The 17,593-nt window shown below is 43.5% G+C and overlaps 1 protein-coding gene across 1 annotated transcript in view; it reads right to left on the reverse strand.

Moving 5' to 3' along the window:
* Positions 1-17,593, reverse strand: part of NAPA (NSF attachment protein alpha) — a 45,462-nt gene continuing 27,869 nt past the window's right edge. The window contains exons 8-11 of the mRNA XM_068250584.1: positions 9,341-9,445; positions 9,186-9,254; positions 5,695-5,745; positions 1-2,213 (exon numbers count right to left, since the gene is read on the reverse strand). Of these exons, the coding sequence (XP_068106685.1) occupies positions 2,112-2,213; positions 5,695-5,745; positions 9,186-9,254; positions 9,341-9,445 (327 nt within the window). The 3' untranslated portion in view covers positions 1-2,111. The remainder of the gene's footprint in view (positions 2,214-5,694; positions 5,746-9,185; positions 9,255-9,340; positions 9,446-17,593) is intronic.

The following is a 17,593-nucleotide window of genomic DNA, read 5'->3' on the forward strand; positions in this document are numbered from 1 at the left end:
TTTTGCATCCCACTGGCTTTATTTCACTCGGCTCTGCTGCATATATTTATTTTATTTTGAGATGGTTCACAAGACAACAGACAAGACAAAAATCAAATATTAATCTGTCTCTGATGACTTCATAAAAATGCTGAGAAATATGCACATCTAGGGCATAACGCAATAAAGTAACACCAACTATGTAAGCAGGTTCGTGACTTTCTCAAAGCCCATTAATGGGCACAAGATGGTCCGAACTTAAGCCCGTCGTTGAAATCTGACCAACCCGTATAATATTCCTTCCAGACCCTGAGGGTCCTCACAGTATGGCATAAGCATTGGCTGCAGGCAGGTATCTCACACACAGGCCAGTATAGCATGCAAGACATTAGCTTTGCATTATTAAAATACAAATAGGGCTAAAAACTCAACAAAGGGGAAGATCTAGGTTGACAGTAAGGATAAGCATACCTATTCGGAACGTTATGAAGTATTCAGAACAGAACTGCTTTATACTGATGTGGAGCTCGCCGGGTTTAACTCACCCATGTTGCCACCGGTGTAAGCTGCGCTCTACGTCATGCTCCACCTCTCCAATACTTCCTCTCCTTCACAGCTGGAGGGAGAGAGGATCAGAAGGATGGAACGCGACATAGGACAGAGCACACAGAGGCGGCAACAAAGGTGAGTTAACCCACCCTGTCCACATAAGAAAAAATTCTAGTTCTGTTCTGAATTCTTCATAACATTGTTTAGCGTTCGCTTGCTCGTCCCTAGTCGGTAGTAACAAGCTGCTGAAAAATGACAGCTGGGATTTTACCGCTTGTCCCACCAACACAGATACTTCTTCCTCAGAGTCTTTATCATTCAGCCCCAAATTATTGGTCCTGGACCTCGATGCTCAGCATTTGATTTAAAGCTGAACTTTAAACTACAGAACAAAAACTATCCTCTCTAGTCCTATAAAGTGGGAATGGGTTATCACCTGTCAGACACTTACTGGGGTCTTTATTGTAGAGATTACCCTTCAATTCTTGCCCCATAGATGCCCTGAGCTGTGTGAGCTAATTAACCAGTTTCCTCTTTCTGGAAAATGTCATCTATGGCTCTAACTGATCCTCCAAAGAGGAATAAGTGAAAAATGTACTCCAGGCAGAGGAAACAGGAAGTTAAGCTCACAGATGTCAACAGAACAGGAAGTGAGATTAGATCTACTCAATAGGACAACTGCAGCTATTTCAGGTGGACTTCAACTTTAATTGTGAATGTGCAGCCTACATTATCTTATAGACACCACACATTCTCTCCCACAACTTTGGATTAGAGAATTTTTTTGTGGTTGTTAATTAGCACACCCTGGGCCACAAGACTGAAAACAAAGGCTTACCCTTGTAATAACCAGTCATACCTTTCTGAAAAGCGTTGCTAGCTGGTCTGCACAGGCTAAAATATATATATTTATATAACCCCGATATTTGGTCAGCAGCAACATTATTCTCTAAAAATAAAATAGGTTTATATTATACTTAGTGTGATGTAATGTATATATAGTTTAACACCCCCCTCCCCCTATCCCGGTAATTTTCCCCTCCCTTTCCATGCCCCAAATCCATGCAAGGGTCCAGCATTTGAGCTACCCGCCCAAACACTGCAAGCTGCACCAATATACCACCTGGGTTGTGGTAATATAAGAAGGAGCCCACTTCTATGTTGAGGAGGCAGCTTCTGTTGCTAGCTAAAACCGTGCAGGAACGTCATGCTACCCAGCTTCAGTATTGTAGAATTAAAAATGTAATATCCCAAGAAACTACCTCAAGTCAGCATGATGCACCTAATGCCTCTGTACCTAGCAGGCAGCCACCTTGTGTTCAGAATCTACAGAGAAATTCAGGAAGTCGCTGAACACATTGTGGTCACATGACTGGGGAGGATATAGCTTACAAATGGCTGCCACAGCTGTGCATTGGCATTACATACAGTGACAAAAATTACACAACAATGACAGAGGTAAAGAAAGATTTTTTTTTTTTAGCCAATAAAGTAAATGGGAATTAGCAGCGTCCCCACAACCCGCCCTCAAAATTCCTAAAGTGGGCTCCAATCACAGGGGGGAAAAAATGCAGGAAAAATCCTTAGCGCAAGTCTTCTTCTTCTCCTTTGATGGTCTTCTTGATGCGAAGCAGCATTGTAGTCAGCCACTGATCCAAACGTGAAATTGAGTCATATTCTTTTACCTGCAGAACGAGAGCAGATTAAAGAGGAAGTCTAACCTGTCAACAAAACTGTACAGCAAGTGTGAAAGGGAAAGAAAATTAAACATTTTAGCTAGTGTAAAAAGTGCCTTTTCTGCAGTGTAATACGTGTGGCTAGCTAAAGCTGAGCTTATTACCTCAGACAGCTCTGAACAGGAATTGGGGGTGGTTGAGAAACTGCTTATAGCTCAGGGAGTGTATGGAAAGATAGCAATGGACACACACACACACACACACACACACACACACACACACACACACACACACACACACACACACACACACACACACACACACACACACACACAGCAGGCGGTTCTACATACCTCACGGGGGATCCTGACGTCAGCCACCACTCTTCTTCCTCTCCTCCGAGGCTCTGCCTCCTCCTGGTGAGATCGCCGGCTGTCAGCAATTTCACTTTAGGGGTGTAGCGCCACCCGGAGGATGGAGGCATAACTGCAGCGCAGAAGCCAGGGAGGTGAGTGATTGCAGAACTGCTGCAGAGCTCCCTGTCAGCATGATTTTTTCCAGGTTTTAGGGTCTGAAAGGGTGCAAAAAAATGGCACCGCTATTAGACCCTAAAATCCGTAAAGAATCATAACGCCAAGGGGGTTCAAATAGCCCTGTAGAAATTATCGTCACTCAGGCACCCTGGAGTTGAGTTGGGCACCCAATGCGTTTCTAGTAACCAATTGACTATAGAAGTGGCTGATCGAACACTAGGTAGTGAAGGAAGGTGAAGAGTAGACAATTGGCCCCGAAGGGGGTGGGGGGGGGGGAAGAGGATTAGTGTTAGGTAAGGAGGGGAGGGATCAAGTGGGGATGGCAGCCTGGTAAGAGCATAGTAAAATACCAGTAACGTAAAATTAGAATCAGAATCCGCTTTATTCGCCAAGTGCGAGAGAAGTCGTACTCTGAATTATTTGTGGTACACATGGCATAGGCAAGTACACAGATAGGCACACAGGTGCACAGGCAGACAAGACAGACATTTTCCAGTGTTCAAAGCTACATAGACAAAAACCTGTAGTCAACAGTTAGAGCAGGCCCTTAGGGCCTGGGTAAGTCTTTTAGTTCCGAAAGCCTCACCACGGCTGCGTAGCAGTACTGACCCATGTGGTGTGAGGATCAGTGAGTGGCTGTGATATTTCCTGACCAAGGAAAGTACTGTTCCACTAGTTTACAAGCAGAACTGCTTGGGGGAAGAAGGAGTTCCTGCTCCTGGTGGTTTTGGATGGGATAGTTCTACAGCGCAGACCCGACGGGAGGAGATCAAAGTAGCGACTGCCAGGGTGGAAGGGGTCGCGAGAGATCCTGGTGGCCTTAGTCTTCATTCTAGCAGAGTGAAAAAGATCCAGAGATGGCAATGGCGATCCGATGATTCTCTCCGCATCAGTAATGACTCTCTGCAGCTTATACCTGTCGCTGGCTGTCGCACTAGCATACCAGACAATGACTGAAGAACAGAGGATGGACTCAATGGTTGCGGTATAGAAGCCAGTCAGCAGCTCCCGTGGCACGCCAAATTTTTTCAGTTGGCGCAGGAAGAACAGCCTCAGCTGAGATTTCTTCTGGATTTTAGTAGGGTTCTGCCCCCTTTTAAGGTCGTTGGTGAGGGTGGTGCCAAGGAACTGCGCCAATGATACCCTAGAGACTTCGGTATCACCTATGAGGACCACTGGTAAGAATATTGGTAATTTTACATTACCGGTAAAATACCAGTAATGTAAAATCACCAATATTCTTACCAGTGGCATCATCTGGTGCCGCCATACATACTTCTTAGTCATCAGTGTCTACTCTACTAAATGGCAATATACTGTACAGCACCACATATTTTATTTATATTAGAAATGAAGCAACTGATGGTGGAAAGACGTCCAAATGCATTACGCTCCACAGAACTCTTATAGCTTGTATGCTTTCTTTCACAAACTCAGTCCAGATGCTCAACTTCAGTTTTTGTTTTTGCCACTTGCTTACCTCCCCCTACTTAAAGTGTACTAGAGCTGAGAGAATATAAAGGTTTTATACATACCTGGGGCTTCCTCCAGCCCCATGTGCACAGATCGGTCCCATAACTTCAGCAAGTCGCTGCCAGTGTGCGCAAAAGAAGTGTGCCCTCTACGCATCTCTCTGGGGACTGCCTGCGCAGGCGCAATATGTACGAGGTGACGCGGGCATGCTCGCAAGCGGCACAAGCCCACACATGCGCAGACAACCCGCTCCGGGGTCACCGAGGTTCACAGGCTCACAGCGAGAGAAGACCGGAGTTGTGGCGAGAGAAGCCCTGACTTGTAGGGGCTGGAAGAAGCCCCGGGTAAGTAGATCTAGTTTTTTTTTTAAAATTACTCACCTGGTGTGTCCTTTAACCCTTTCGGGATCAGCTGCCTAACCCCCCTTAAGCCTCAAGGCCATTTTAAAGGGGCGGGGGGTCAGGCATCCAGGTCCCTGGTAGGGCTAGCTGGGCATAGTGTCCCCAGTGTAGCCAGGTGTCCCATGTATTGCCAGCAGCCTTTACTCACCTCCCAGGCTCCAGCGATGAGCTGCTCTAGCCCCTTCTGCTCTGGCCTGCATCCTCGCACACAATGCCATTAAGTTCAGGGTCGTGGCTTGATGACGTCATGAATCCGGCACCCGACACTTACTGTAAGTCAAAGCGAATGGGGATGCCGGCCAGAGCGGAGGGGAGCAACAATCGCTGGGGGAATGTCAGGAAGGTAAGTGGATCTGCCTCTTCCCCCTCAGACCGTCGCTACTCTGTTAGTGATCACTACGATCCGCCGGCGATCGTAGTGATCACGTGATCAGGAGCCAATTGCGATGGCTCCTGTTCACTCAGGGGAGATGTCAGCTGTCACATGACAGCTTAATCTCCCCTCCCGGGTGCACACGATCGCGTCGGGAGCGAAAAAGGCAGGTGGCGTAAATCCTACGTCGCATCAGGCTTAGACAGCCACAAGTGCGGCATGGATTTACCTACAGCGGTCCCCAAAAGGTTAAGCAATAATAGTTGCCCGGCTATCCTGCTGATCTTCTGCCTATAATACTTTTAGCCACAGCCCCTGAACAAGCATGCAGCAGCTCAGGCATTTCTGACATTACTGTCAGATCTGACAAGATTGGCTGCATGTTTGTTTCTGGTGTTATTCAGACACTACTGCAGCCAAATAGATCAGCAGGGCTGCCAGGCAACTGGTATTGTTTAAAAGGAAATAAATATGGCAGTCTCCATATTTTGCTCACTTCAGTTGTCCTTAAACGCTTTTTTCTTTTGCAAATAAAAGAAAAAAAAAACAAAAATGTAAACAGTATTGCTGCATAATTACGCACACTGTGTGCGGTTGCGAAACATTGCAGGTTTTGCCACATTCAAACTCACATGACGTGCAGGAAATGCACACAGAAAATGGACAGACAAGTGTGAATGCTGACAAACCAAAAAACAAATAATACTTACTGCATCTGTGTAGGTGTCCACATTTTGCTCTTCGTGAGCGTCAAGCAGTTTCTGTCAGGAGAATAAAGAATAGGACACACTCAACAAAGTTCTCAAAGCATCCCCCATTCTGGAGGGCTGCTACACATTTATCAGAGAATTCTAGACAGCTCATACACCCGCAGCTACTGAATTACAACATAACTCAAGAGTCATGCTTAAAAGGGAACCAAGCACCACTTTTTTCTGCAGTTTGTCCTGGTTTCTAATAGCTATAGGAGCTGCCATGTTCCCTCCTCCTCTTCTAGCTGCTCGTTATTTATCCAGAAGAAGGTGTGAAGATAGCATCTGTGACTTCTCTAAACTCTGAAGCACAGTGTTCTATGCCCCCCCCCCACCACCACACACATATACATACACACACACACACTGATGAAAGCTCTTGTTTGGGCTCCGCTAATGTGTGCAATAAAATAACTACATCAGTTCGTATCTGTCTGAAATTTCTGTGGTTGGGCAGGCCGTGGAAGTAGGGTAATAAACGCCTCCACTAAACTTAATTGTAAAAAAAGAGGTAAACTTGAAGGTTTGTTTTTTTGTTTTTTTTAATAATGAGCCACATTGTTGGCATACATATTTAATGTGCTTTTGAGATGCCTTGGGTGCTAAAAATGGTGCTAGGTTAACGTTAAGTTCAGGCAAGAAAAATCTTTATATGTTCCATGACTAGTCGTCTTACAAAAATAAATGCACACTAGCCGGGAGCAAAACCTCATTCCAACATGCAAATCTCTACTGAGCCTGGATAAGGAAGCAGTGCAAGCCGATTAAAGGCTCGTCTCCTGCAAATCACAAACATAACTGCAAATGCATTGCGATTTCACAACGCAATTTTTCCCCAGCTGTGTTTAGAGATTTTCTCTGGCTGATAGGAACACAAGGAGAAAATGCAGCATGCAGGAAGTTTGGGATCTGGGAAAAATCGCATAGCAATCAGATTACAAAGAGATTTGATAATTTTCAAGAATTTGAAGATGTCCTTGTGTTTTGCTATTTGCCTGCTATCGGTAACAGATTGCAATCCGTGGCAAATAGTATAAAATAGCCCCAAGTCACTAGGTGATTAGTAACTGCCCCCATCTAATGGCTTTTAATGAAAGTTGTCTGAAACTCTGACATAACTGTTAATAAAAATGTTTTCTACTTTTTATTATTCATACAGTTATCATATTTGCTTTTGTGCACAAGTAATAGTGTCTGTCTACAAATTACAAGTTTCCAAAGTGTAGTTTTTCTTGCCCTGAAAACTACAATTGTATTTTATTCTAACTGCTTTTTATTATATATTACAATCTTCTGAGTTGTTCTGAGTTCTGTGTGTGCCTGAAGCTTCTCAAAAAGTGTTTACTTGTTACAAATGTACAAAATACATATATCAAAACTCCAGTAAGGAGTACAGCTATATACAGTGCTGTATATAGCTGTATTCCTTGCTGGAGTTTTGATATATGTATTTTGTACTCACGGTGACAAAATTTTATACTAATAATAAGAAGTGCATTTAAATCATTCTCACTGGTGTGCATGTTTCTTTGTAAATTATATTTGGTATTAATTTAACATTGCACTCTCTTTTTGTAAGAGGGAGGTAAGTCCACCCTAACATCCCCCTCTGCTTTTAAGCAGTTTTTAAAACGTTTTACTCTACTGTGGCGCCTCTGTATACCGATACTCATGGTATTTTGATGGTTTGTCTTTGAAGCTGCAGGCTATAATATATGGGTGTGCAGACCTTAATGTACATACAGACAAATGTATCAACATTGGAATGTAAACAAAGATACTGTTATCTCCAGTTTGGATGCTGATTTGAAGCTGAATAGCAGGACAAAGTGCTTTGTTTAACCATTTCAGTGATGTTGTAAAAAAAAAAAAAAAAAAAAATATTCTGGGATAGTAGGTTTAAAGCTGTGAGGAATAGTTTAAAGCCAAGCAGAAATGCTGACTATCAGACTACTTTAATAGCATGGCTTCAGCTTATGGTGTTTGTATACCGAGCTTTTGCTTAAATTTATACCGAGGCGCCACAGTAGAGTGAAACGCTTTAAAAACCGCTTAAAAGCAGAGGGGGATGTTAGGGTGGACTTACCTCCCTCTTACAAAAAGAGAAAAAACTCACTCGAGTTTCGATAAAACAGAATTGACAAATAATTTATTCAACGCCACAAATGCGACTCATTTTGCAGGCGTGACCCCGCTTCCTCAGGCAAAAATGGGAGCACAACTCAGTGGGTCAAGCAATAGGTTTGAGCTCCACTGAGTTGTGCTCCCATTTTTGCATGAGGAAGCGGGGTCACGCCCGCGAAACGCGTCACATTTGTGGAGTTCAATACATTTTTTGTCAATTCTGTTTTATCGAGACTCAAGTGAGTTTTCTTTTTTTGTAAGAGGGAGGTGAGTCCACCCTAACATCCCCCCCTGCTTTTAAGCGGTTTTTAAAATGTTTTACTCTACTCTGGCGCCTCTGTATACAGAGCTTTTGCTGATCTTCTAGTCCACCCTGGGTGGAGGGGTGCATCCCCATCTACTATCTACACAGAGCGACTTCTTAACCTGAGTGGGGTCAGGTCCTAATGCTCCCCACCTGCATTTAAAGTGGTTGCCTATGGGTAACCCATGTTTGTGAGTATATACACATAAAATTGTATTGAACTCTTCATTTTACCTGACAATACTGCACCATATTGGGCTCTCGATTCTCTACTTGTTTTTAAGCGTATAAATGTAACCGCACCCAATTTTCTCTGGACTTAGTGGTACAAAATATCACAAATATTTCCTGATTACAAGTTCTAACTGGGGAGTTATCTATGAACTTCCAAAAACTGGCAATAAACATAAATTGATTATTTGCAAGCATGTAAATTGTACGCAGAGGGAATGTTGCTATGCGACCAGCCAGAAATGTCCCTTTATATTTCCCTAAACAAGACTGCTGAAGGATTCACCCTACAACTACCACCAAAGCACAACTCCAAGTGAAATGTCATTTAAAGAGGAACTGTATTGAAAAGAACATGATTTCTTTAGTTCTGCCAGGTGATCTGTACAGAATGTTTGTTGCTAAGAGTTCTATGCACAGAGGCAGATATTGCTTGCTTGGCAGTTGGAAAAAGCTGCTATTTCCCACAATGCAACGAGGTTCACAGACAGCAAACTGTCAGGACCAAGGTCATGACATCACACTGTGGGAGGGGTTTCACCACAATATCAGCCCTACAGACCCCCCTGATGATCTATTCAAGAAAAGGTAAGTATTTCCTGTGGGAAAGGGAATATCAGTCACTGATTGGGATGACATTGAGTCCTGGGTTAAAGTTCCTCTTTAACTTCACTGCACATCAGTTTCCAGTAGTAAGTTGCCACCATGATCCTTTTTACTTTAGCATGTATATAGACCAATGAACTGACTCCATATTCTTGCATGTTGCCAGATAAATAGACTGCTTTACCTTTACTAGTTTACACTCCCGGGAATCAGAAAAAGCTGGAAACATTTCCTCATACTTCTGGACTGCCAGCTGTAACGAGACAGAGAAATCAGTCATTCTGCTACCAAGCTAAGAGTCACACCTTTACATGCTCCATAACCAAAGCAGTGTGTTACCTTGGCATTGTACATGTCGATGCAGAAATGGCAGAGCGCAGCTTTGAAGAAATACTCTTTGGCACTGTACTTGAGCAGTGGGCTGTCCATCGCATTCGTACCAACCTGATGAGAGAACAGATATGAAACTGAATGACACTGGCCACAGACTTGCTACTAAAAGAGATTCCGTAACAAAAATTGCATCCTGTTTTTTATCATCCTACAAGTTCCAAAAGCTATTCTAATGTGTTCTGGCTAACTGCAGCACTTTCTACTATGACAGTCTCTGTAATAAATCAATGTATCTTTCCCCTGTCAGACTTGTCTGCCTGTGTCTGGAAGGCTGCCAAGTTCTTCAGTGTTTTGGTTCTGCTATGAACTCACTCTTCCTGGCCCCTCTATGCACACTGCCTGTGTGTTATTTAGATAAGAGAGAAGAGAGAAGCTGCTCTAATCAGCTGGATAAATCGTCTTCTGAGCTGGCTGGGCTTTCACATACTGAGGAATTACAAACAAGGGCAAAGCTGTTTGCAGGAAGAAAAGAGCAGCCTGAAACTTCAGTGCATGGGGGAAAGAAACACACAAATGATCTCTTGAGATTCAAAAGGAAGGGTGTATACAGCCTGCTTGTGTATGAATGTATTTTCTATGTGTGGACATACTGTACATCAACCTGCTTCCTGTTTTGGTGGCCATTTTGTTTGTTTACAAACAAACTTTTAAAAACTGTTTTTAACCACTTTTAATGCGGCGAGGAGCGGCAAAATTGTGACAGAGGGTAATAGGAGATGTCCCCTAACGCACTGGTATGTTTACTTTTGAGCAATTTTAACAATACAGATTCTCTTTAAAGAGGAACTCCAGTGGAAATAATGTAATAAAAAAAAAGTGCTTCATTTTTACAATAATTATGTATAAATGGGGGGCGTGGCTTGGCACGCAACTGTGAGGGCTGCTTGAACCCGGAGCTCCCGCTTATCCTCTGCTAAAGCCTCCTTTACCCGCTGCCCAGCCGATCCAAAATGAGCGCCCGAGCTACAAGAAAGCAACAAGGCACCATACCTGACTTGGGAACCACTCCCGCACCGTCTGGCAAAACGGTCCCGGAGATCTTTCGCTCGCAGAAACAAACCACGCAGGCCGCAAAGATGGCGCCAGTAGGCGGAAACACAGCCTCGCAACCTTCCTCTCCTGAGTCCACGGCAAGTGTAAGTAGTAAGAGATCAGACCAACTACACAGATCCCCTACACTTGCGGACATGCACGCCATGGCAGAAGATATAAAGCGTACATTCAAAGACGCTATAGCGGATATGCGCACAGACATGGCGGGATTCAGCAACAGACTCATGGTGGTAGAGACAGAAGGGAAAAAAAGGGACACTCGTATTGATAAAATACAGCGGACCTCGGTGCAGCATGACACCAGACTGGCGGAACACGCTAGACATCTAGAGGACCTGGACAACAGGGGCAGACGCTGTAACATTCGTGTCAAAGGAGTACCTGAAACTGTGAGTACAGAGCAGATTCCCCAGGCCCTGGCGGCCATCTTTAACAACCTTTTACAACATGAGGCTGACTCACAAATCTCCTTCGTTAGAGCGCACAGGGCTCGCAGACCACGAGGTGGTGACTCCGACCTTCCAAGGGACATTATATGTTGTCTAGAGTCATTCCAAACAAAAGAAAACATAATGCGAGCTGCTAGAACACAGGACGAGATCCTATTTAACTCCACTCCGGTGCAGCTATTCCAGGACCTATCACTTATAACTCTTAATAAGCGTAGAATTCTGAAACCACTCCTTAAAGCCCTAAAGGATAAAGGCTTTTCCTACAGATGGCGCTTCCCATTTGCTTTAACAGTACTTCAAGACGGCAAAGTGGTCGCCTTAAGATCTCCTGCGGGCCTCTCCGAATTCTGCGACGATCTGGGCCTAGACCACATAGAAATTCCGAATTGGGAGACTGCTCCAATGCTTCCCCGCCCGGATGGAGCTTCTTCTAAGGGGTCCCGCCGCAACCAGGGGAATGTTAGCCGCATCAGGCACAGATCTGCCAGCAGCAATGCCGAGGAAACTAACAAAAGACCTATCCTTGACCGCCCGGATCAGGACTCTTCAGGCGAAGACTAAGTATACCCTCTCTAATCTTCCTAGTTTATTATGCAAAGCCTCTCATCTACCTTCGTGTTCGTTGGGAACTTTTCATTGTGATCATCTATACATATTTGACCTCAACCCCAGTGCCTAACCCCAACTTGAAATGGCGCTTAAGTAGGGATATCTCTTTCTTCGCTGGAACTACGATCGCTTCAATGCTCCATCCCCGACAGTTATGTTGCTACCAAGTTTAATGGTACTATTGGCACCCACATCACAAGTTTATGGTTAAACACCTCTGGTACCACTTATTTTATAAAATCTCTATTTGGAACAGTGGTTACTGTCGGTATACAGAGAATCTCTACTTCCCTGTTGATGTCCTTAAACGCTTGACACGACCATGTAAAGGTACCCCCCTGTGGCATCCCTCTACGTTTTTAGATTAGATGTTAATATTTACTGGTGAGGTTTGTCGCACGGGGGCACGCTGATGTTAACCTTCTTTCCCTGTTTATTATATGTATACTAAGTGGTCTCCTCCTATAATGCATAATCCTAAAAGGTTGAAATGAGGATGTGTATCATTACTACCTATTGTACAGCCCTATCCCAAGTGGATATAATGACATGAAGGAAAACGCACTCTGCATATGTTATTGCTTTAATGGGTAGTGGCCTTGATGGGACAGGTATTGGCCATACACAGAGATTTCTCTCTTATCACACACTCATAGCATCTCAATTTATTATATCCCTGACCCTATCCCATAGGGGTTGATTGTGTGGATCTCTTCCTGTCCCCTCCGGGTCTTCTACATGCATCTCCTTTATTAATGTTATTATCAACCTCAGGTATATAAGTATAGTATATGTAAATCTTTGTCTATATTGTTGTATAACCCCAAATATTGGGGTTATGGGTCTCAACAGAACTGATGAGATTAGTTGGGTGATCAATTATACAGACTGATCCCGAAATGGTCATTGCGATGCTGGGCGCCCGTTCATGCGTCACCTCAGGACCAGCAACATAATATTTTCTCAGGACGTACTAACATTTTTAGCCCTGTGGACCTGGGGGGTTGTATGCACGGACGCCCCCATATCAAACCAAGTGGATTTACCCTCACTCTTTTTAGGGTGGCCTTGTTGCTCTTGCTCTGTTCCATTCTCAAATCGTAACAACTCATAGAATGGCTGGTTTCAACGAATTTAGCATTTTATAAAGCAGAGGATGCGGTTTTCCAACCGCCTTATCACTTTCAACACTTTATCTACTGACTGGTCCCACACAGATGTGACTAGTTATTGCAGATACTGGGTGTCTTCTACACCCCCCACACAGTGTATGTACTAGTACATATTCACTGAACACTTTTCCCACTTAAAAAGGTAAGTGTTGGTTTAATCAAATCACACTTACGCTGGGAGCAATTTTTCTTGTTCTCCTGCTAGTCTCAATAACTTCTATAACTCCTATTTCCCTGGTCATATTATCAAGCCAAATACAATTGATGCAGCCCTGGTTCTTACAACTCTGGGTATCAACACTCCTCACATCAGTCTCCTCTCCTTTACACTCCTCCATTCCCCTATCATTAGTCCATTTTTCCACATTTCGACCCCCCTTCTTCCTATCACTAGAAACGCCACACACCTCCAGGGCCCGTCAGATTTTGGGGGATTCTACTCCGTTACACAAAATGGCTGAGGCATCCAGCACCTGTCAGACACAACTAGCTTGGAAATTTCTCTCACTTAATGTGAATGGTTTGAATATCCCAACTAAAAGAACTATGGTCTTTGACTTTCTTAAAAAAGAAAAGACCCACTTTGCCTTTCTCCAGGAAACTCACCTCAGAACGAACCATATACCATCTAGATTTGACAGACATTTCCCAACGGCTATACACGCCACCTCTCAAACAACCAAATCCAAATCTAAGGGAGTATCAATCTTCATACACAAAAACGTCCCTTTTCTAGTTGAAGAAGTCGAGAAAGATCCAGAAGGTAGGTTCTTGTTTGTAAAAGGGAAGCTTAGCAACCGAACTTTTACTTTAGCAACAATTTATGCTCCCAACAAGCAACAGCCTTCCTTCATCGCATCAACCCTTAATCGTCTTTCCTACTTCACTTCAGGCATTTTGATTTTAGGAGGCGATTTTAATATACCCCTACAACCTCTGATTGACTGCTCGAATGGTTCTTCCACGCTATCATATAGGGCACTAAAATTTATCAGATCCCACCTGCAAAGATTGACACTTATGGACCCCTGGAGAATATCACATCCCCAGGAAAAAGATTATACTTTCTTCTCCCCCATCCACCAAAAGTATTCGCGTATTGACTACTTCTTTGTCACACAAAGGGACTTGTCCCTCATACGTACTTCATCCATTGGCTCCAAGACAATCTCAGATCATTCCCCAATATCCATAACTGTAAGCTTCCCCGAGAAAACAAGCAAAACCTGGTGCTGGAGACTTAACCCTCAAATCCTAGCAGATGAAGCCAGAGTAGCTACTATATCATCAGCATTAGATAACTACTTTCATGATCACTCCAACACTGACACATCCACCCTCACAATTTGGGAGGCACATAAGCCAGTGATTAGGGGACGTCTCATACAGATGGGTGCCAAATTGAAAAAAGAAAAAGAAGAGGGAATACTTAAACTCTCAGAAGAGATATGCAATCTCGAAAAGCTCCACAAGCAATCCCTTGCAACACAAACTCTAGAAAGATTAACTGAGCGTAGAGCCAGACTACACTCCCTACTATTTACTGAGGCCAAACAAAAAATCTTATCAGGGAAGAAAATTTTCTATGAACTAGGAAATAAAAGCGGTAAATATCTAGCAAAAGCTCTTCGCCAAAAAATGTTGATCTCTCATATTCCCACCATCTTAGACGCGAAAAACACCAAATTAGTTAAATCGGAAGATATAGTCAAAGAATTCCGCAGGTTCTACAAAGACCTATATAACCTGCAAGACTCACACCCAGAGAAAAAACCCCACCCATCTAGAACTAATAAAATTACAGAATATCTAACTAAATTCTCCTCCCCTCTTAATATCTCGCAAGAAGATCTTCAAGATCTGGAAGCTCCAATTTCTGAGGACGAGTTCTTAATTGCGGTTAGAAGTCTGAAACCTGGCAAGGCACCCGGACCTGATGGGTTCAGCTCTCAATACTACAAACTGTTTGCTAGGGTGCTGGCCCCAGCTTTCACTTTGGCTTTCAAATCAATCACCCCAGATACAATCCCCTCCCCCCAATTTCTGGAGGCCCACATAACAGTAATCCCCAAGCCGGGGAAGGACGCCAAGCTATGTTCCAACTATAGGCCCATTTCCCTCCTCAACCTGGATGCAAAAATATTCGCTAAGATTCTAGCAAACAGACTCATCCCATTTATACCAGATCATATTAAAATAGACCAATCGGGATTTATCCCAGGCAGAGAGGCCAAAGACAATGTTATGAGAGCAGTAGGCGCTATATCCTTAACTAAAAAACTCAAACTCAAAGCTTTCCTCCTTTCAACTGACGCCGAAAAGGCATTTGACAGGGTGGCATGGGACTTTTCTCGCGCTGCCCTGTCACGCTTAGGTCTTGGCCCCAATATCTTGAATTGGATAAACTTATTATATTCCAACCCCTCAGCTAAAGTAAAGGCTAATGGCTTGCTTTCTGACAATTTCACCATCACCAATGGTACGCGACAAGGGTGCCCCCTTTCCCCCTTGCTTTACGTGATCACTCTTGAACCCTTCCTCAACGCTGTGAGAGCAAATCCCGCAATTAGAGGGATAAATGCTAAATCCTCATATCATGTAGTGTCTGCTTTTGCAGACGACTTACTATTCTTTCTTCAAGACCCACTCACTTCCATACCCAATTTAATGAAGCAGTTTGAACAATTTGGCTCCCTCTCCAACCTAAAAATAAACTTTCATAAGTCAAGAGCCCTTAACATCTCTCTTGACCCTGTCACAGTTAAACATTGTCAAACAACATTTACGTTCTCTTGGTCAACTAATTCGTTACATTACCTAGGAATAGACATCCCCCAAAACTTAAATAACATCTTCGCATGCAACTATATTCCCCTAAGCAAAAAACTCAAAACAGATCTACTATCCTGGGGTACCCAAAAAAAGCTCTCTTGGTTTGGCAGAATAGCCTGTCAAAATGACCCTCCTCCCAAGATTTTTATACGTGAGTCAATGCCTTCCGATCTCCTTACCGCAAACATACATCAAAGATCTCCAATCCGCTATCAATAAATGTATCTGGGAAGGGAAACCCCCAAGAATTAAGCAATCAACTCTAATTCTCCCTAAGGAAATGGGCGGCATGGCACTTCCCGACATTCACACATATCACCTGGCCTCACAATTAAGCAGAGCCATTGAATGGGCTAACTGCACCACCCCTAAACAATGGGCACAAGTTGAGAGGGATAACTCAGATACTCCAACTCACGCCCTGGGCTGGGTAGATTTCCCCTTAAGTACACGAAATCAGTGGGAAAATCCCTTGATTGAAGCCACAATCAAAAGTATGCGCAAATATTTACCGCCTAAGGGCTTGGCGTCCTTCCCCGGTAGACTCTCCCCCCTATCCAATAATCCCGCATTCTCCCCAGCAAAAGACATAGCCTTCCTTCAAAATTGGCCCACTGGCAGCTGTCCTAGACTCCAAGACTTCGTCAGTAATGGATCAGTCAAGTCCTTATCCGATCTCAATACAATGAGAGATGATCGCCAACTATCTCAATGGCAATACTTCCAGGTCCGCCACTTTGTACAGACCATTTCCAGTAAAATCAACTGGTCCACACCACTATCTCTTTTTGAAAGATTGATATGCAATGAAGGACCGCATAGGCACTTAATTTCCCAACTATATCAGATCCTCCTTACGAACCCAACACCCAATAAAATGAGATTCCAAGAGGAATGGGAAAGGGACCTGGAAACACTATATCCCAATGATCAATGGCAAAAACTCCTCTCCCTTAATCACAAAGGCTCCATAAGTGTCAACATACAGGAACTGGGTTACAAGCTCATAACTAGGTGGTATAGGACACCAAAGCTATTACACAGAATCTTCCCCTCGGTCTCTGACAGGTGCTGGAGATGCAATCAATCAGAAGGATCTCTCCTACATATCTTTTGGGAATGCCCATCAATCCAGAACTATTGGCTCCAAATCCACCAACTCATTGAAGATATAACCTGGGACCAGATTCCCTTTACACCGGCCTCGCTTCTTCTCCACGATACCATAGACTCGAACAGAAGCTATAAAAAGTCTCTAGTAATCCACCTAATCAATGCAGCCAGAGCTCTTATTCCGGTTCACTGGAAAAAAACAGACATACCTACTATTAGAGAATGGATTGGGAGGGTGGGAGCAGTGGAGTCTATGGAAAGAATCATAGCTTGTGCAGCGGATGGGATGGAACGGTTTAACTACACATGGGCTCTCTGGAACGATTTCCAAGTATCAGAAAAATATAAACTTCTCATGGGACAATGAACAGCGCTCACATTTCTAAACTTCCACTGCTCTCTCATTACTAGACCTTTTTACCCCTTACACTAAACTCCCAGAGGTTGTTCCCGCTTCATCTGAGATCCACCACAAGGAGTTGTTCTTCCCTCACTTAGATAACCAGGGCTGAACGATCGATAAATAGGACCAGGGCATATTCTATTTATCTTATCCTACCTTACCTCACTACACCCTACTACTCTTCAAAATCCTGCTTATTCTTAGGCTACCACTCTAAGCTCTCCACTCCAAACACACATAGTTGGCACAATCTAAATACTCAAGATATAATTATGCGTGGAGACTAACATAACAGCACATTCTAAACTATGTCGTCCAAATAATAAATATATAAGCTACTTCTTGCAAATAGCCTATGCTTTTGTTCTAATTCATGCTTTTGGATCTATTCGCTAACGCTTATAGATGACTGTTAAAACGCTGATCTTATTTTGTTATACTTTCAAATAAACGTTAATTGAAAAAAAAAAAATTATGTATAAATGATTTAGTCAGTGTTTGCCCATTGTAAAATCTTTTAAATCCCCGATTTACATTCTGACATTTACTACATGGTGACATTTTT

The sequence above is a fragment of the Hyperolius riggenbachi genome, chromosome 8, assembly GCF_040937935.1.
Source record: "Hyperolius riggenbachi isolate aHypRig1 chromosome 8, aHypRig1.pri, whole genome shotgun sequence".
NCBI classification, from domain to species: domain Eukaryota; kingdom Metazoa; phylum Chordata; class Amphibia; order Anura; family Hyperoliidae; genus Hyperolius; species Hyperolius riggenbachi.